This window comes from Cuculus canorus, chromosome 19 (genome assembly GCF_017976375.1).
Source record: "Cuculus canorus isolate bCucCan1 chromosome 19, bCucCan1.pri, whole genome shotgun sequence".
Classification (NCBI taxonomy): Eukaryota; Metazoa; Chordata; class Aves; order Cuculiformes; family Cuculidae; genus Cuculus; species Cuculus canorus.
Window position 1 is genome coordinate 2368648 of NC_071419.1, and position 20464 is coordinate 2389111.

At 40.0% G+C, this 20464-nt stretch overlaps 1 protein-coding gene across 4 annotated transcripts in view; it reads right to left on the reverse strand.

Annotated features, from left to right (window-relative positions):
• CNTRL (centriolin) overlaps positions 1-20464 on the reverse strand; it is a 33379-nt gene that overhangs the window by 7957 nt on the left and 4958 nt on the right. The window contains exons 8-33 of one of the 4 annotated variants that reach the window (XM_054084339.1): positions 19194-19241; positions 18536-18655; positions 17446-17671; positions 16906-17015; positions 15614-15808; positions 13208-13361; positions 12337-12557; positions 11495-11671; positions 10476-10610; positions 10155-10300; positions 9509-9689; positions 8343-8522; positions 7878-8057; positions 7004-7120; positions 6452-6596; positions 5732-5871; positions 5069-5255; positions 4487-4797; positions 3989-4197; positions 3705-3897; positions 3185-3315; positions 2918-3058; positions 2679-2805; positions 2058-2222; positions 1139-1298; positions 341-456 (exon numbers count right to left, since the gene is read on the reverse strand). In XM_054084339.1, coding sequence (XP_053940314.1) covers positions 341-456; positions 1139-1298; positions 2058-2222; positions 2679-2805; positions 2918-3058; positions 3185-3315; positions 3705-3897; positions 3989-4197; positions 4487-4797; positions 5069-5255; positions 5732-5871; positions 6452-6596; positions 7004-7120; positions 7878-8057; positions 8343-8522; positions 9509-9689; positions 10155-10300; positions 10476-10610; positions 11495-11671; positions 12337-12557; positions 13208-13361; positions 15614-15808; positions 16906-17015; positions 17446-17671; positions 18536-18655; positions 19194-19241 — 4215 coding nt within the window. Of the gene's footprint in view, positions 1-340; positions 457-1138; positions 1299-2057; positions 2223-2678; positions 2806-2917; positions 3059-3184; positions 3316-3704; positions 3898-3988; positions 4198-4486; positions 4798-5068; positions 5256-5731; positions 5872-6451; positions 6597-7003; positions 7121-7877; positions 8058-8342; positions 8523-9508; positions 9690-10154; positions 10301-10475; positions 10611-11494; positions 11672-12336; positions 12558-13207; positions 13362-14424; positions 15064-15613; positions 15809-16905; positions 17016-17445; positions 17672-18535; positions 18656-19193; positions 19242-19512; positions 19570-20464 lie in introns of those variants that run through there. The other 3 variants (XM_054084337.1, XM_054084340.1, XM_054084341.1) reach the window with 3 other exon arrangements.

A 20464-nucleotide genomic window follows, 5' to 3' on the forward strand; every position in this document is an offset into this window, starting at 1 on the left:
TAGCGAAGATCATCCAGCTGGCTTAATAAACTGTCTTCTGTACCTACTCCTTGCAAGCGAGGACACAAATAGCATCCAGATAAAGAGACTCTGGAAGCCAATGCTAAGAAAGCACAATTCATCGTTCTGTCTTTCTGCCCTCTTCTCCCTCACATGAGCCAAAGAATTCTCATTATTTTAGGGGGCCTAAGCAGAGTTAAGACTTCCCCGTGACAAGCTCAAATCTAGAAAGAGATTGATTTAAAAGCGTAGGAATGCTGTTACTCAGATCTTAACAGAACCACAGAGTACACAGATCTCTTCTTCCAGTTACAATATTAGCTATAGAAGAAATACTTACTTCTAGAATTGCAGCCTGAGTCTTTTCAAGTTCATTGACCTTTTGGTCATGTTGTAGTTTCAAACCTTGCAGTTCGTTATTTTCAAGCTCCAGCATTTCCAGAACATGTTTCAGTTCTGGTAAGATTAAAGAAATTGTTATTAGAGGCACATTAAATGCATTCTATTTGCAAAAAAAACAGGCACCAAGGAGAAATTAAGTGACACTAAACTGATATCATCCCTGTAAGAACTCATCACGTTCCCAGCCATAGTGTCAAGACACAGCAGGCGTGGTGGCTGAGGCTGTCCTACCAGCACACTGCAGGTCCTCGGAGGCTGCTGCTCCCCAGGGAGTTGTTCTGGGACAGAGTATCTGACTGATAAACAATGACAGAACACAGCTCAGAACATGCTGCAAACTGCTGCAGCTTATGTTCTCCAGACTCTGAGAGGCTGTAACTGCTTGGAAGGAGATTCCTTTGTTTCCCTGCATGTGGCACAACTGGCTCCTGGCTCCTGACCACACAGCAATCGTGTGTGAGCGGATCAGTCCTGACAGCAGGTCTGTACATTCCTCTCTGGCCTGACAAACTCCCATCCCAAATACAGAGTGGCATGAGGCACTGCCTCAGCCTAAACAGAGGGCATCTGTCAGCTCCGTGCAAGCCATGGCCATCACAGGGAACTCCTCTGCAGTCGTTCTCAATGTTTCAAAAGGAGTGAGGGACAGAAAACTGCAGCCACATACAGCTAGGAGCTCAGCATCTACTTCCTTCCGATCTGAAAAAAATATGGTCTAGTAAAGCCAGACACGTACCGATCTTGTGCCTGGTGATTTGCCCGAGTATTCCTTGAAGATTTACTTCCTCTTCTCCAATATCCTTCTTTATGAAGGAAAGTTGTGCTCTCTTCTCAGTAATCTGGACATCTAGTTCTTTCCTCTCAGCATCCAGCTCTTCCAGAAGTACTTTTATTTCCTGCAGAAATATAGCAGTGTTACATGGGACGCCATTGCAAAATACTGCTATTTTAAATAAGGTCTTCCTTTAAGCAGAAGTTCTAAATATTTGTAAAATTCAAAAAGTCTCACAGCAATATCCTGGTCAATTTGAGTTTGTAATTACAGTTAATAGTGTAAAACATTAAAAAAATGTAATATTTAAATTAAAGTCTTGCTTCTTGACAATTTAAGGTAGCAATCTTGCAAAGATTCCAATCTACAAGTTTAAGCATAACACTCATTGAAGTGAACAAGTGGCCCTTAATACAGAGTTAGAGAAGCTCCCACAAAATATAATTAACCTCGACACTTTGATTTTATTTCAGAAAGGAAGCAAGTACAGCATCCTTTCAAAGTAAATGGGGATGGAGAAAGACAGCTGACTTACACCAGCTTGGTTGTGTTTTACACACACTGATCAGACCAATCTGCTTTAGCAGCTGCTTGTCTCAGCAGAATAAGTCAGAATCAGGTCATTCAGAGACTTCTGCTTAATGAAATTTAGTTCTCAAAGGGCCAGTTCTGTAAGTATGACTGGAACCAGGGAGCTGTTACTTGTGCATCTGGACCAAGCTCTTAGTCACCCAGAACCGTAAACTGCTTGTTCCATTTTTCAGCGAGTTTGGGGAGGCTGTAGAAAGAAAACCCGATTTTGTGGAAACTATGGGTTGTTTTCGATACTATTTTGCTGTTCTTCAGAAATACAATGAATTGAAAACTCATTTGGAAAAGTTACTCTTATTTGGCGCAGTTTTTCATTCACTTCGGCCTCTCCATCTCGAAGAGCTTCTTTGAGGTCACCTTTCTTTTGAGAAATACAGTCTTGAACGACATGGAGCTCTTCTTTTCTTTGATTTAACTGTTGCTCCAGAAACAAGAGCTCTTGTTGCTGAGCGGTAACCTAAAATGTAAAAGTTTGGCAGAATAAGCATCTTTCATTTGTGTAGCTACACACGCACAAGAATTAGTGCAACAACAATGCAAAGGATGGTGTAAGGATCCCACTGGATTAATGAGCTTCCTTTGCTCATCCTGTAAAATAAAGCCAATGCTAAGAACTACGTCTGCTCTGGACAAGGCAGTCCTGAACCTCAGACATAGGGAAGTCTCTTATTCTGAGATGCTATAAGATTTGTAGAGAATTCTGCAGTAACACTTACTATGCAGAAACGTCAGCGAGATTGGGATCACGCTTATTATGAGACAAAACAAGGAGAATTCAAATTACCAACATTAAAATAAACTTAAGAACAGAATTCTTCAGACACAGCAGTCCAGAACTTAAGACTCTGCTCATCTTTCAGTTACATCAAACCCAACAAAACTGATAGTCCAGGGTTAAAAAGATAAGCCTTACCTGATCTTTTAATCTTTCCAGTTCTGTTTTCTTGCCTTGAAGAAGGGTTTCAGCTTCTCTAATGATTTGGAGGTGATGTTCTTCATTACCTGCTGCAATTTTAACATCTCCTTGAAGCTTCTGAAGGCTGACAGCGAGGATGAAAAATGGACTCAGAAGAAACAAGAATGCCCAAAGCAGTAACTTATTAAAGGAGACATCTTTATCTAATACAGTTTGTCGTATATTATAATACTTACCTTTCTGTTAGCGTTTCTATCTTCAGGTTTAATGACTGGAACTCAGAGTCTTTTGCAGCCACCATTTTGTTGATTTCCCTCAAATTACCTTCTTGTTCCCTCTTGCGCTGCTCTAAATCCCTTGTATCTGCCTGTAATAACCTAAAGAAGCATTTACACCTTTTCATATTAACATTTTAACATCTCTCCAAAAGCACTATCTTGATATTCGAAAGCCTTGTTGTTCTCCTCACCCCCATTTGACAGACATTCACAAGAACAACGTACCTGAATTGCTGATCTGCTTTCACAATTTCAACAGCCATTTCCTGAGCTCTTCGCTCTAGCTCCTTTGCCTCAGTTTCAGTACGGGACAAATGTTGTTTCGCATGATTGTATTTTTGAATCGTGTCTTTAGTCTAGAGCAAAAATTGAAGATTGAGACAACACATTCTGAATCTTATGTTTTCCACATCCCAAACCTGCAAGTTAGCTGTCTAAGGACAACCTCCTCCTGGCCTGAATGAGCTCATTCCACCTGAGCTTTCTCCCTTCATGTATACCATGAAGTAGAACCTTTTCTCCTCTCTCGTCAGGAGCAGGAAAGTTTTCTCCTCTTTGGTGAGGGCTGGAACACCTTTTTTTAGCACAGATTACACCATGACTTATTTTCAATAGAAGCATTTTAAGAGGCTTCAGGTTATCGAAGTAAGAATCAAACTCCTCAAGCAGAGGATTCTTGTTTGTCTTAAACAATGCTAATACAACACACAAATCCTTCTGTGCTTAGAGTTATTGTCTTACTTACTTTACCCCGTGTGCTCTCAAGTTCCACTGCAGCTTCTGAAAGCAGTCTGTCTGCCTCTCTAAGCTCCGCTCGTCGTTTCAGAAGAGTCTTCTCAATACACTCGATTTCGTCTGCAATATCTTCATGATGTTTAAGAGACTTTTCTAACTGCAATTCTGCAATAAGGTTGTCAGTATACCCTTCAATAAAGGCCCTAAAAGATCAGGCAGACAGACATAGAATTAAAACAGAGGCCCAGAGCCTTGTGAAGTCCATTACACATTTGATCCAGACAATATTCTTACTTGCGTTTGTCATGTTTTTGAGCTGCTCTTCGTAGCTCTGCTACTTCATGTTCTAACTCTTCTCTTTCCTGCAGAAGTTCTTCAATGTTTTGATTCAGTTTTTGCACCTCTTTTCTGCATTTGTGCTCAGCTGCCTCTGACCATTTATCTTTGTATTTCCGAGACTTCAAGTAATACACAGTGTCTTCTAGCCTTGAGACTTCACTCTCCTGCATCCAGAAAACAGAATAAAATCAAGACCTCTTTTCTATCTCAATCCTCCTGAGACAGAGGAGCGGCTACAAAGACTGTGCTATCAGCACTGAAGACAGAGCTATCAGCAAGCTCAACTGAACCCAGAACCTTCTGAGCAAAGACTTATTTTCTTGAAAAATGGGATTAATCCAATCCGTGAAAATGAAGATTTGGGTTTCTTGCTTTCGAGAAAGCATATGTTAAAAGATGCTTCCTAATCAGTTGCTGGAGGTTAAACGCGCAGCTTACAGCTCTGTATCTCACCAAATCATGATGTTCAGGCACGTTGCAGTGAAGCACTCCAACAGGAACGAGTGGGACAGTGAAGCTTGGAGGTAGAGGGCCGCAAACGACCTGGGCTCCCACAGGAGGGGGGCCATAGATAACAGATCCAGGAGCAACGCAACCTCCACTTGGTGTGGCAGGAGGGGGGCCATAAACCGCAGTTCCCTGAGGTACAGGAGCACCATCTGGAAGGACTGTGTAAATGACTGTACCAGGGGGTGGTACAAAGGCAGGGGGTTGGGGAACACCAGTTTCTTCATTTCTTTCACTGTTTTCTTTCACTCTTCTGTCTTTACCAAAAGAAAGAAAAGAAAGGGGAAAAAAAAAAAATTTTAAATTGCTTTTTCAGTAAAAGATATTCTTCAAATGCACATTTTAAACTAACACATTCTAGGCAAGGTAAAGAAATGTAATAAACACTGCTGAAACTGAATAATGAGTTCAACAGTGATAAACATTTAAAATTCACTCATGCACATCAAAAAAAATAACACTACAAACACTAAGCAAGCCCATCTTCAGTGCGCCCCTGAACCTCCTGAGGCCGTGAGACTGACTTACCTGTACCAGAATTTGTTTTGTACAACCTACTCCTGACTGGTGAGTAAACCCAACATCCTCCTTGACCCGGCAAGCCTTCCTTCCTGCACTGCCTGTCCTGATCGCACCCTCTCTGCGGTGCGGATGCGCCAGAACACACTAAACAAACTCCAGAATCTTTTGTGCTGTGCGAAGCAGGAGTTGAAGCCTGAAGAAAAATGAATGCGTGTTTATCAAGAAACAACAACTCACGTAAAATAACTTAGTGCTGCAGACATTCTAAAGTGCTGATTTTTCAAGAGCAGGCTATACAGATTCTGCTTTCTCTCACTTCCAAGCATGAGGTTGCTTTAAAGAGAGCACTGGATCTATTTCACCAGTATTTCTCTTCAATTCAGAAAAATGCTATTTTGTAAGAAATGTCTGCCTGTAATGTCTCCTTTTAAACAGTCACCTGAATGAATTTACAGTGCTGCATTTTGAATAGTTGTCTCCAGATTTTATGTGTACTGGATCCCTGTTGCTACGCAGTAATTGGCTTTATCAGGGAACAGCTGTATATGAGTTGTTTCGGTATTTCTCTTATATGACAGCCAATACTTTTTCTTAAGTTCCTCCTAAACCTATCAAGTTTATAATGGACTCTCCCTGTAACAAGTGACTTTCCCCATATTTATTTCTGACCTGTGGTGATGGCATGTAACACCAGTATCCCCTTCTTTTCAATGGATCCGCTATACTGGTGATGTAATCATTCTGCTCTGAAAGGACATTTTTGAGTGCTGCAATTTCATCTTGTAAGTTATCAATTTCATCTTTGTTACCTGTAAGTAAATCAGTTTTATGGGCATACAAGGTAAATAATTAAATCATAAATACTGCATTCAGCTTTAATTAAAGCTAACAGTTAAAGCCTTTCCCTCATTGTTATCCTGTTAAACTGAAACAATATAAAAAACTGAATTGCCAGGAGAAAACGAAATATTTTTATATAGTGATGTAGGCGCACACTGGCCCCTGCACGTTTGCCATTTTAAGACTGCAGAAATACAAGTTTGTATAGAGTAACCGATGCTCATTTTTCCTTTTATACAGGCCTCTGGCAATGTTCTAGAGTCTATGAGCTGAATGCATGGCAATCAGTGTTTTGTAAATAGTTGTATTAACAAAAATGTTTGCAAACTAATGAACACTGTCATTCAGATTTTCAAACTAAGGCAGAATTTAGCTATATTTTCAGAGGTCTCATCAGCTGGCAAAGCCAGAAACATGGAAGTGCTGGTACCCAGAATAAACCCCCAGAGCTCCGAACAGCTTCAGATCGAACAGCAAGAAATATGGAGAAGAAAGAAGTCTTCTGCATCCATCCTTATTTGCAAGAAATGGACAGAGAAGTGACCTTACCTGTCCCAATGTTACCCAAAAAACATCTTAAACGGTCAATTTCTGCTTTTTGTTGCTCCATAGCTTCATTTAATTTATCAATTTCAAGCTTCTGAGAGCTTGATGCCACAGTCTTCTCACCAGCTTTCTCCATTTCATGACGAAGCTATTTAAAACACAAGTTTAAAGCAAAGCACTTCAGTTTAAATTAGACTGTGCTAAAACTTTTTCAAATGTGCCCATCCATCCCTACAAAACAGTTCGTTCAGCAAAACACACATACTACTTTGATGCAACAAAGTTGTTCTTCCCATCCCCATACGGCCAAGGCTTATGGACATGGCCACGTAAATGCATTTCAGTGAACAGCTGAGCTTCCCCTACAAGTCAACTATTCAAGTCAGGGATGTTTAACTGTTGTTCATGTGTCAGGGGAGCGAAAATTGTCATAGGGAAAGCCTAAGGAGAAAGGGCAGGCAGACACCTCCGGCATTTTCAGAAACCTGCTGAACCAACATATCCAAGTGTTTCATCCTCTTCATATAATGTAGAGCAGACAGATCTTCAACCTACTTGTTCTTCCTTCTCCTTGAGGAGCTGTTGTAACAATTCTATTTCTGCTTCTGCTCTGGCAAGATCCCGAGCTGCACGAGCTGCCTCAGCACAGAATTCTTCAGCTTCCTCAATCTCCTACAATTGAAATTTTAGTTTGAGCTTTAAATTCGCAAGATTACTTCACAAGCTTGCAGATGTCTCTTGCAGCTTCGGAAAAAGCTGACTAATAAAAAGCATCAGCACTTGTCTGTTCCCAGAAACTGGCCAAGTACATGTAAAATAATGTTTCTCCTTTAACTCTAAGTATTTCTAAAGGAGATGTTAGTATGTAGCCAAAAATGATTCCCAGTTTTAAAAACTTGAAGCATAAGAGCACTCTCGCAGTGGCTTCTTTTCCTTTTCTATCTTATGCAACAAAGTATTATCCACTGTTTGACTTTCAGCTAGAGATTAAACTTGCCTCTCCCTCCCTGTCTAACATACAGCGAAACACCTGCCCACGCCCACATTTACTTAGGCACTCATCTACTGGCTTTCAAGATTAAACTCTGAAACGAGAGCTCCCGAGCAGCAGGACAATCCAGAATAAAGCTCTGAAGCCAAATTTAAGAGACAACACCATAGAATGACAGAATGGTTTGGGTTGGAACAGATTTGGGTTAAAGCCCATCCAGTCCCATGCCTTGCCATGGGCAGGGACACCTCCCACTGGATCAGGGGCTCCAAGCCCCATCCATCCTGGCCTGGAACACCCCCAGGAATGGGGCAGCCACTTCTCTGGGCAACCCGGGCCACTGGCTCACCATGCTGGAAGTGTATAACTATATTCCATTACAACGGCATTAGAAAGCACCACTTATATACAAGCAGTTAATTATCAATAATAATTTACCTCAGCTCGCTCCTGATTAATTCTGAGAACAGTCCCATGAAGAGCCTTCAGCTGATTTTTAGCAATGGAGAGCTCCGTGGCTGCCAGTTTATCTGAAGTGACGATTGCTCTCTTTAATTCCTTCAGTTCTTTATCTAGACTGACAAATTGTATTTGTGCCCTGGCTTCTTCTACTTTTTTCTGAAACAAGGACAAACCCAGGATTTATGAGTTTCAAGTTGAAAACAGCATGGAAGAAAGGTTTTGTACTGGCATCACATTTTCCCACACACATCCCGTTTGGTGCTGTATGCATAGAAGTAACAGAAAAAAACTAAACTAAGGACAACCAATAAAATTTAAGGAAAAGAAACACATTCTCCATGTTCCTTCCTGCATTTGATCTCAGAAAACAAAATAATTAATGTTTTTAAATGCCCTTTTCATGAGGAAACAGTGCCCAGAGTTGTCCTTACTCATCCCTACCCTTTTCTCCAACTCTTCCAGTTGGGCAAGAATGGTCTCTTTCTCTTCATCCGCCTCTTGGAGCTGTTGATCAGCAAGGCCCTGAATTTCTTCCATGCTCTTTATTTTTTCACGTAAGTGTTGGATTTCATTCTCTAACTGATGGACCTTGTTCTTATTCTGCCTGTTTTCAGCTTTAACCTGTAAGTGAAATAAGTTGGAATGAGCAGCCAGAAATATACATATATATATATATATATATATATATTTTAACAAAAAGCCACACTATTTCAATGATTTAAAGACATAAGATTTTGGGAAGCATGGTTACCAGCATAATTTGTACCAGAAAGAACTGCGTTGCCACTTTAACTATTACGTTTTAGAAGTGCCCAAGTTACTTTGGTAGTGCTATATGTAGTGATCTTTTAAGGAGGTTATGGAATGTATTTTCCCACCTATAATTTAACTCGTTGTTGCCACCGAGATATATAATGGAGTCTAAATTCTAATTCCCCAAGTATTCAGGCAAACGTCATATCAATTAAGAAAAAAAACAAAACACCAGACTCCACTGTTACCCAAGCACCAAAGAGCAGTGCAGGTCTCTCCGTGTTGCCACATGGATAACATTAGAGATTGTTTGTGGAAGTCTTACTGCACATTAAACCCTTCTCCTCCAAGCAACACTTTTTATAGGTTTTTACAATGAAAGCCAACAAAGGGTTGCAAAGGAGCATGTGTCCTGTTAAACATCCAATTGAATACTTATCAAAAGCAGGAATGGCTGGTGTATTTCACTACTTTGAACAGTAAACACATTTCACAGTACATACAGCATGGAAACAGTCAATTATTTGTCTTCCCTCTTTGGAAGCTTTTGCCTGCTTATAGTTTCTTTATAAAGAAATCTACTACCTGAGACACATTCGTGCACAACAGGAAAACCAAAACTCTTAATGATGAGTTAGCATTGCTAATCACGAGCAACAGCATCCTGCTCTGACAGCTGTGAAATGCGTTTCTGACAAGCAAATGTATTCAGTTTGTCTACACATCACACTTCTCTGAAGGATGGAGGGCAGCACCAGGACACCCATAGTGCAACTTAAGCTTCATCAACAAGTTACATCTTTTAGACTAAACTAAAATTGTGCCACTCTTGCCTGTTTTGTTTCGATACATGCCTGTCTGTATTTCTCCTGTGCTTCTCCCAGCCTTTCCTGCCAGGATGCCATTTCTTCCTTCAATTGTCTCTCTCTAGCCCGCGCTTTCTCTTTTCCTCTCCGAGCTTCAGCAAGGATGTCATTAAATTCTTTCTGCAGATTTGCAAAGCTTTTCCCTAAAACATCAGCTGAATTCTGATATCTGAAAGAGAAACAGTCCAGATTCCAAGACAGAAAAAATAATGGTTTTAAATAGTGATACCAGATACCGAAATAACGAAGCCTAATACAACAGTGCAAGCTTAAGACATCCAATGTAAAGTTACTCAGGTGCAGCACTGAACACATTACGTTGCACAGAGACTCCCACCCTGGCTCTATTCATACCATTCTGTCTTTGTTTATTACCATTCTTTGTTGCTGGGGTCAAAGCAGGGAGAAAAGAGCTTGCCCTGTGCCCTGCAGTGAAACCCAAAAGGGCTGCACATTTCCCTTAAGAACATACTGAGCTCAGGTGATGTTCTCTTAGCAACCACAGGGCGCTGAAGCTCATGTTTGAACTGCCCCACCTTGCACCCAGAAGGATGCAGCACAAGCATCTCGGTGCTCTCATGTACTCAGCAATTTCACATGCACAAATCTAACACAGTACTTTTATTTCACTCACTTAATCTCTCCAACTCCTGACTGAAGCTTTTCCTTGACTTCATTTATACGAGCTAAGACTTCCTCAGGATGAATTAAGTTACCAACCACATGGTTTAGCTGATTTTGAAGGTCTTTAAGCTGTTGTTTCAAGTGATTATTGTCTCCCTAAAAAGACAGATAAAAAGAAAACCACACCCACACAACCATGAGCAAATAAATGCACAAATGATAAAACTGAACTTCAAAATGAGACCAATATAGATCATTACACTTTCCCCACAGGGTAGTGAGGAATCATCCTGCTTATCTGGTAACTTTTTCAAGGTAACAAATACTTCACCTGCAGTTGTTTGAACTGAGAAAGTAGCTTATTATTTTGTCGTTCCTTCTCATCTGCTAGTTGGGCTTTGGTCAGAGCATTCTCTAATGCTTGCCTCTCTTTTTCAAGTTCAGCTTGCAGGGCTGACAGTTCAATCTACAAACACAAACCCCCTTCAGATTAATATCCCCACTCCCAACCCATCATCAACACACATTACAGCTGTATTTCTTACAACAATGACACCACCTCCTGAAAAAAAAAAAACAAAATAACCCCAACCATCCCAAATCAACCCATCACTACATATAGGTAACAGGTATTTCCTAAAAACTCATCAACACTGGGACTTCCACTGTAAATTCTAAGCTAGGCCAGGCATGAGCCTGTCCTACCCACTGGGTAACTTGAATTCATGTTTTATCAGGGTTCTACAGCAAGCTTTTGAGTTTTTCCCGCAACACCAAAACTGAAAGGCTTGGAGGGGACAGAGACAGGACACCGCACTTTACTGGTTTGCATTTTCATTTCTGCCTGCAATCTGCAACATACAATTGGAATAAGACTTGCAAAAAAAACCAAACCAAACCCACCATGCTGATTTCTGATGAACGGAAACTGAACCAAGACAGTAGTCGTTGTACATCATCATTGTACACAAATCCAAATGAGGATCCCCAACAGTAAGATGCAATGGGACCGTACAAATTGAAGCACTTATTGCTCTTCCCTGGCAGAAAGCTACAGCTTTATCACATATTACAAAATTTCACAAAATAAAGACTTACTATAAAACTGTTTCTACTAAAAGAGCGAAAGCAAACTTTGTCTTTCACCTGCTGCTTTCCACAGGATTGCTTTAGAGTGGTTTCTTTGATGTCTATACTGTTCTCTCTTTCCAAAAAGATGCAGATTATTATTTTCCCTTTAAACATGGTGAATATTCTCTTAGAGGGTCCCCACACTGTATGGTGTTAGTTTGATTGTCCCTCATGCAGGGATGTACTATCCCTTTGGCAGCGTGACAGCTCTGTTCTTACCTGGCTGAGTTGTTTCAGCCTTTCCAGTTCTTCTTTTTGCCGATTGGCTTCAGCGTCTCTGTCCCTCAGCTGAGCTTCCAGTTCAGCCTCGTAGGCGCTGATGTCCCCTTGTGCATCTCTAAGTGATTCATTTATTTCTCGCTGCTCTTGGAGCGCATCTTCTAGCACTGTAATTTCCTGGAATTTTATATTGATTTTAGAAATACACACACAGGAGACCCAGGATTTCCTAAAAGCACGCTGTCTCTCTTCCTCAGTTACTGTGGAACCCATCATCGTGACAGCAGATAGTTCAGAATAGAGACACTAACCCTAACCACTAAACATTAAAACATAAAAGCCAAAAGGAACTACTGCCCGCAGCCGTCAAACCAGTTGTGCTGCTGAACAAAATCTACACCCAAGTTAGAAACGGTGTAGCTTAAAGTGATAGATGTTTGTCCCTGATATTGAGTTTTAGGTAAAACACATCAGGATACCAAGACAGCTCTAAGTAACTGGCTGGTAGGACAGATGCAAGCTAATAATACACACCCTTGGCCACTATCCAGGCAGTCTGCACTACGATATCGACTGCAAACCCATATTTAGTAACATCTGAAAGGTAAAGTATGCATTTCTGAGACATCTTCCATAAAGTACAGATTTACTGTAACTTGCAACTGGTTTTAAAGGCCAAATGCTGTTCTTAAGGCGCATGGACACACCTAATTGAAGTTACCATATCAAAAAAATATTTTATCCAAGAAACTCTGCTTTGCTACTCCTCATTCGGTCATTTACTTTATTAAATTCATTCTTAGGTATCTGAACTTGGGAAGAAACACAGTATTAAGCCTTACTTTTCTCATATTTTCTGCATCCATGGCAACTATTTCCAGCTTGTTTCTTTCCTCCTCTAGATCTGTCAGTCTTTGTAGCAAAGATTCTTTATCCTTCTGCAACTCCTTACATTCATCATTGGCCCGTTTTGCCTGACACTTCACACTTCCCAGATATTCCTGTAATCCAGTGATAATGCTTTCTAAATCCCTTTTCAGTGCTTCATTTGTTGCTATTTGACCTACAGAAATGCAAATAAAATTTGAGACAGTTAAGAAACCACACCTATTTACAAAACAAAACTGCCTTTCTTAACATTAAGATGTTTATCTACTGGAATACATAATAAAAGACAACTAGAATTCAATCAGAAAATGCCTGTGCTGCATCTTCAAGGTGAGGAGTCCTGTATTGCTGTATTAACCTGATTGCTGGAAGACTTAAAGGAATTGCAGTTCCTCATGCATTTCTGCCCTTACCCAAGATGATATTTGCTACCTGTACACCTAAAATCAATTTTGTTTCCATTTTTATATTTGTATTCTTGTCTAGGATAATTAGTTTCACATGCATAGTAAATGTATCCATAAGTTTAGCTCATTGACTTAATTTTAAGTCAGTCTCTAAAATCTCTCCCCTACCTTAAGGAGAGGAGGGAAAGAAATCTCCCACACAAACGACCTTCCCCAACCAGGTACAAGTGAGGTGAACGTACAAAAAACAAAATTCATCCGGTCTCCCTTTAGCTCAGTTTGGAATACTTTTTCAATCTTTCCCTATATTCTGTATTTGATTTAAGCAAAGACAAACAAAACTGAATCTCCAGTTCAACTGTCATCTTATCCTAAATTACAAAAAAAATACCATAGGACAAAAAGAAAAACAACTCGCCATCCGTGAGCTGTTGCTCCAAGTCCCTGATTTCCTCAGTTTCCTTGGCAATCCTAGAGAGCATTTCATCCAGGCGACTCTCAAGCTGTTTGCAATGTTTGTTCATTACATCGAACTGCTGTTCTCTGCTTGCTTTTTGAGCTTTCATGTGCGCCTGTAAGTCAGCAGTTGGAAAGGTAAAGGGGGACAAACATCAGTACAGACTAAAACAGACAAATCAGTATTTTAGTGAATACTGAACACTGCAGAACTGAGCTATTTGCAGTAAAAGTCACAAACACAGCAAACATTGTAGTGCTTGGGTGTTTTGTTTTGTTTTTTTTTTTGTTATATTCCCTCATTACTGCCCCGCAAAGAACCCAGACAGGCAAGCGATCTGTGCAACCAGCAGCGTCCTTGCCCAAGTACGATGAATAATGCCTGCATTTATAAAGTATTACTCATGGCTACCAACTTTCTTCCTGCCTTTACTTTTTGTAACACCACCTCCTCTTTCAGTCGATTTCCTCCAGAGGCTTTAATCCTGTCATCCTGCGTTGCCCTCACAGCAGATGATGCTTTCGAATTTGTCAGGTCACCATCCCAAGGAAAATTCTCTGAACAATCAGTAAGTCAGGCGAATTATAGGCAAGATTTGCTTAAAGCAGATTTTTTTAAAAGAAATATTTATTTATTTATATTTCTGGGAAATACACCCTAGTGGCAGCTCACACAGACTTTGACTTCATGCATTTCGTATGAATTCAACCGGTTGTTTCAGCTGTATAAAAAACTTGGTTATCAACACAATACAGCACTGTTTCTCACTGGTTTGAAATTACTCACACAGAATTCAAACGCCAGAAACTTGGAAAAATATAGATCATATTGTCACGATAAACAGCATCTTTTTCTTACTAGTAAAAACCAGATCTAGCTAGTAGTAGAGATTTGAAAGTGAAAAATCATAAGTGAAAAATCACTTATAAAGTTGCATCTATAACTAAACTAACGGGTCAAAACCTGGCTTTTTGTATTTTTAACGTATTAAACCGTCGGTTACTTTTAACATTCACATTAGTACGATTCAACTTGTCACCCTTCTCAGCGGCAAACCACCGTTGGGCTTTCAAAAGTGAGATTTCAACCAGTAAAACCCGGGCAGAGGCGCTGCTGCTGAGTCATTTTGCCGCCGAATGTCACAAGAGCGTGGTTTAAAAAAAAGCCCCGAGACTTACAGCTTTGCCATTGTCCTTTCCTCCTCCGGTGCCAAGCGCCCAGCGCCCCGGCCGCGGTCTTGAACTCATGGAGCGCAGCCCCGCAGGGCCCCTCTGGCCGCTGCCCGGCGCGGAGCCGCCCCGGCCGGCCGGGATTGGAGCGAGCGGCTCGGGAGGCGCGGCCGGGACCGGCCCGGGCCGTTACGGGGACACACCGCCCTGGGCGGCCCCTTTGCCTGCGACTTCGGAAGGGAAACTCTGGAAATGCAGTTTTTAAAGGTGCCCGCAGGCCTCGGAAACCAGGAGCTGAGCATAAAATTCTGTCTTTGCAAACTGAAAAGCTCGCGTTTAGAGAGACGCTTTTTTTTAAAGCGCTATTAAAAACGTAATTCCTTTCATTTCACTTTAAAATTTCTATAAGCGTTTGCTGCACCTGAACGCAGTTAATAAGTCTGAAGTTACAAGTCTTGCTTCCCTGGAGATCAGAATAATTACAGCTCTTGGTGCATCCAGTTTCGCCCCAACCCGGTAACCACGCCGGAGACCTCGCTGAGTCTCTCTGACACAACAGCACAAAAGATACCAGTCCCCACCAAAAAGGCAGCAGAAACCATTTTAGAACTAATTATTAAAGATGGATTCCAGCTTTAGGATGCTGCACTGTAGCATAAAGCCAAAGCTTCTGTGCTTTCCAGCTGTCCACAGGTCCCAGGCTGGAACAGGAATACAAGCTGTCACCACCTCAGCCAGGTCAGCTATGCCTGCTACTCCAGACAGTTTTCCAGGCTGACCTCTTGCCGAGAGACTTTTGTGCCAATGCCAGAGCTCCCTGACAAAGCCAGACTCCAGCTAAAGGCCTCCCACAGTTACATAGACCTCAGAAAATCTCTACAATAAGATGCATTAAGGATTTCTTACACAGACATTGCCTCCAATGTCTGTGTTTTTGCAAAGCGCAGAGATCTAACTCTTAACATCCTGTATGGCAACTGCATTGAAAACAAGATGCCCAAGTGTTTTACCAGCACTTGGTCTTCTTTGGTTGGGTGATTATTTTTAATTGTGAGGAGTTGTATGAAGATAAATAGCAAAAGAATAGATAATTCATGAAACAGGCAGGCTGAGTGGTAATCTGAAAGTAGTCATTTCTACTTTTCTCAGTACATAAAATAAAAGCAGTAACTAAACTTAGGATTTCAGTTTTACTCACGTGTCTTGGATCTTCAGGATTTACCAAAGCAAGAGAGCTCTGCAAGTCTTCAAGCTCTTTCTGTTTTTTCCCTATTTCTCTCTGCAGTTTCTCTATTTGTTTTTCCAGCTCTAAAGCTTCCTTGCGTAGCTGATGCAATGTCTGTATCTTTTCACTCAGTCGCTGTTCCAGATCTTCCTTGGTTCCCAGTGATACCTGGAGACAGCACCGGGAGGTTGGTCTGACATTTTAATGGGAAATACACAGCTGATCAACCACCCTAAATCAGGCTGCTGGTTCTGCCAACCAGTCTGCCAAAAGGTGATCTATTCGTTGTTTAGAATCTTCCTTAAGACAATAAAAACTCTGCTTATGGCAACTAGAAGTCTCATAAGCTTAATCTCCCACCCCAGGGAATGCCAGAACTCTCATTCTGACCATCACCTCAAGTGATTTGTTTTCAAACAAGACAACAAAAGTGTCTCATATAATTCCTTCCTGCAGGGTTAAGATGACTATCAGGAATGCCTTTTAGTTATGACTTAAGTTAAAATATGGAACATCCTGGTCATTGATTTTAAGGCAATTTTAAGACTTAAAATAGCAGTAATTCATGACAGTTGTTGAAGAAGTGGAAGATACAATTTAGTTTAATGCTGATAAATGTTTTAAAATTTATTCTTGTTGCCAATTATGTAGCTACATTGCTTATTAGTAGCTCCACAACTAAACCTACACAGAACTATAAAGCCCTTCCTGAAAGTCCTTTTCTGATAAACCCAAATATATTTAATCCATGCAGTTAGATTGAGAGACTTAGGTAAAACTTCCTCCTTCACCAAGATGTATGCCATATCACCAGCACTGCTTCTGATGCTATGCCATCACCGTGTCGCTTTTTGCTCTGTCTACTAAGCCTTTAAGGAGCTGTAGGATTGAATGGATAGGATGTTTACTGGAACCGAGAAGATACATTCAAATCCAAATCCACGTCTCCTGCATAACGCAATGATCCCCAACTGCCACTGCACTACTCAAACCTACTCAAATCCCAAAGGGTTCTGGGGAAAGTTAACAAGCAGCAGCAGCATCACACGGAACATGTTTAGATGCAATCTACTGCACTACAAATCCAATAGCTGATTTATAAACAAGCTATCTAAACCCCATGAGATTTTCCTGATGCATGACAAATTGATTTACATATGTACAATGGCCTCCTTAAAGAATGGGGAGAAAAACAGTTCTATTTTCTGCACCAACACTGATTTGAACGCTTTCCCTTGCTATTCGTGTAGGAATCTCTTGCATACTTTTTTCTGAGCCAGAGCATCCTCCAGGTGCTGCAGTTCCCCTGTTACTTCCAGAACTTGTTGCTCTGCATTTCCTATTGCACTCTGCAGTTCTTCTAATCTTCTTTGTGCTGCAGACAAAAAAAAACACCAAACCCCACAACTCCATAAAATATGTTAGAATATTCTGTATAACACTGACATGCATGTCAAAACAGTGATCAAAGTGAATACATTCTGGCTCCTCAAAAAGTATATCTAAAGTTTTGGGTTTTTTAATGACTATACAGTTAAATGCATCAAATATGAAACTTCCCTAGCATTCTCTTTTCAATAATATTTAATCCTTCCATCCTGAGTTATCTTAAAATAATACCAAAAAGAAACTGTAACAGTTTTGACCCAAAATGCATCAAGTACAGTGTTTAGATATTACAGCACTTACGGCCTTCGACACTATTGCTATTCGTAGATCAAATAAGTCTCAAAAATTTAATTACTGGAATAAGCTACATTGATATCCATATTTTAATTTTTATTTGACAAAAATTAAGATTTTACCCGAATGAATCTTCTTCTCTTTACTCTCCAGTAGTTCATCTAGGGCTTGGAGCTGCGATTTCAGCTGGGGTTTCTTGCAGAAGTCATCTTGATCTAGTTGCAATTTTCCAATCTCCATCTGCTGAGCTTTGTTTGCAATCCAGCCTTCTCTTATAAACATATTCCTTTTATACCTGGCCTTCCCAATGTATGGGCTTTCCCCAGGGACGTTGTCAAGTTCAACATCCTGAAACGTATGAAGTGCAATGTCTTTATCTCAGAAGCACGGCTACAGCCAACTCATAATATACATTTGAGTCCCTTAACATGCATATAAAGGAAAAACAATTTGAAATGAGAATAATTGCAAGAAAACAGACTACACTAGCCTTGTTAGGCCTGGAACATTCTTGTTATTTTATAATGGAATTAAAAGCAAACAAACCCAATTGGGGTATGATCAGTTTGTTGCAAATGGGTAATGCAAGTGGATATTTAACTGGAGGGGTTTTTAATATTTTAGATTTAATAGTAACGCAGATCATACTTAGTCCATTACAGCATTGCACTTGAACTTCACTCAAGCATAACTTAAATCTTTCATAGCTAACGATTATTATTCTTTTATTTCTTGTGCAGATTCCTTTTATCCAGGCATCTCCGCAGTTTTTTTCCAAGTATCACAGAGTTTAGCTCTACTAGGAGACAAAAAACAACGGAAAAGGGACAGAAATTCTAATGCTGTCAAACTCAGGAACATTGTGGCTTGTGGCATTTCTCTGAGTGAAAGGGCCTTCAAAATTAAGCCAGAAAAAAAAAGGACTTTCCTTTGTTTGCTTAACAAGAAGAATGAAATGTTTCTTCACCAACTCTACTTCTCTACTTAGCTAAAACATCTGCATAGGTATGTATACAATATTCAACACATTAGATATCACTTGGATTGTTTAGTTCAGATCTTATAAAAGAAAATGATACTATTTTGTAACTAATAAGCTCTTAATAACACTGTATCTATCAGACTTACAGAAAAACTATGAAGTTTTCCAGCTTCAAGGTTGAAAAGCAAGATAAACAGTGATGAAGAGACCCATTACTTTAAAATTATTACCTCTGACGGAAAATAATTTAATGGCTCAAATTTTGCGTCAATCTTATAAAATGCCAGTTCCTGCTCCAATTCATACTGCTTCTGGCAAGCTCGGGTTAGCTCCATCGTCTTCTGCTTTAACTAATAAACCAGTAAACAAAGTAAGTTGCATTCATGCAAGGGTCATCACATACATTTCAGTTCAGTAGAGAGCAGGGCAGATATCAACTGTGAAACAAAGCTCACATCAGAAAAAGCTAAGATGGTGTAGCTCGAATCAAGAATACCAGGAAATGCGACTTCATTACAAGATACAATATGACAGCTAAGAGCAGACAGGAACCTCACAATTAAGATAACACAAATGATCACATGAAAGGCCTTTTCAGTTTACATGCAAAGCTTTGAAAATGAATTTGTCACTAACTTAAGATGATAAATAATTTGGGTATAATCCTTTAGCAAAACCTATGCCAAATAGCAAATGTATTTACTGCTACTGATGAGCAGTGAGAACTACTAACACTCATTGCCTCTAAAAGAAAGGTAACTCAAGTGTACAGAGCCCATGCATTTCACTAGCACAAGCTTAAACTTGTGCTAGTTAGCTTTTAAGGGTTCGTTTTAATAAAGCTCCATCATGTGATTTCTTTTTAAATCAACTTTTCACACTGAATACCTGAGGGAGAACATGCAGCAAAACTCCAACAGACAGAGGAAAGCAGGACTAATGGAGGAAAAGAGATTGAACAGACTGGAATAAAGGAAAGACTTAATGAAATATTTCAAAACCCAATACGTGTTATGTGAAAATTAACTGTAGTTCAGAGAAAAAAAGAAAAACAAATACAGAAAAATTAAGAAAATTGTATCCAAAAGCCACAGTGAATATAAAGTCTCACTGGAGCGCTTCATACAAGTGTTTGTACTGCAGTAATCATGCAAATAAATCCTAGAAATAAAAATAACCATGCAACCCAGGAACACAGTGGGGCTACCTTTAGTGAGGAATAAAGGCTCTGCGGAAAGGGAACTGTGACAAACCAATACACCAGCTAAAGGAAGAAAGAAGCAAGCAAAGTTTATCATCCAAAGGATAAGAGTGGGTTAGGTTGCAAGATATATGCTGCTAAATCTCACTATACTGAGAATTACATCTTAGAACTGGACTGCTGGTTAGTGTGTGTTCACAGAAGAAACAGCTATAGAAATATTACCTACAGAGATTCTGAAGAGATTGTAAAGGACAAGTCTAGTAAGATAAAAGCTACACAAAGTATAGCTTTTATACATAAAGTTCCCATACAAGTTTAAGTTAGGGTAGGAGCTGGATCATCTTCAAGATCTCTTCCAACCCAAACCGTTCTGTGATTCCCAGCAGGTCGTTTGCAACTGTGCGCTCTCAAGTCAGTAAGACCTTTTCCAGGGCCACGGTACAAACCTTCTATTTTACTGCTACCAATAAATTACACTTATCAAATGCAAGGTTTTAGGATGATGTGAATACAGTACAAGTAAAGCGACAAACATTATGCAAAATAAGAATCAAGGGCTCTTACATCCAACTTTCTTGCACACCTTACTTTTGTAAAAGCCCTTAATCTTTTCCCTCTCTCAGCAGCGCTTTCCAGTCCAAACAATACAGGATATTCAGTACATCGGCCATTTAGCAACTAAGGGATACTTAACCTACCATCAACTGATAAAACTACTAGAGACAAATATGTCAGTTACTATAAACCCTACATTAGGAGGGCAATACCAATTACTGGTTTGATACACCTACTTTCTCCAGTAAGGGAATATTGAAGAATTAGTGGTCAAGGAATAATGACTCTCTAAAAAGATGAGGAACTCCAGTTTTGTCTTTCAATTGTAAACATAAATTTCCAGCCACTTGAACTCTCACATTGATAACTCCGTTTCTGATGACAAAATTATTCTAAATAT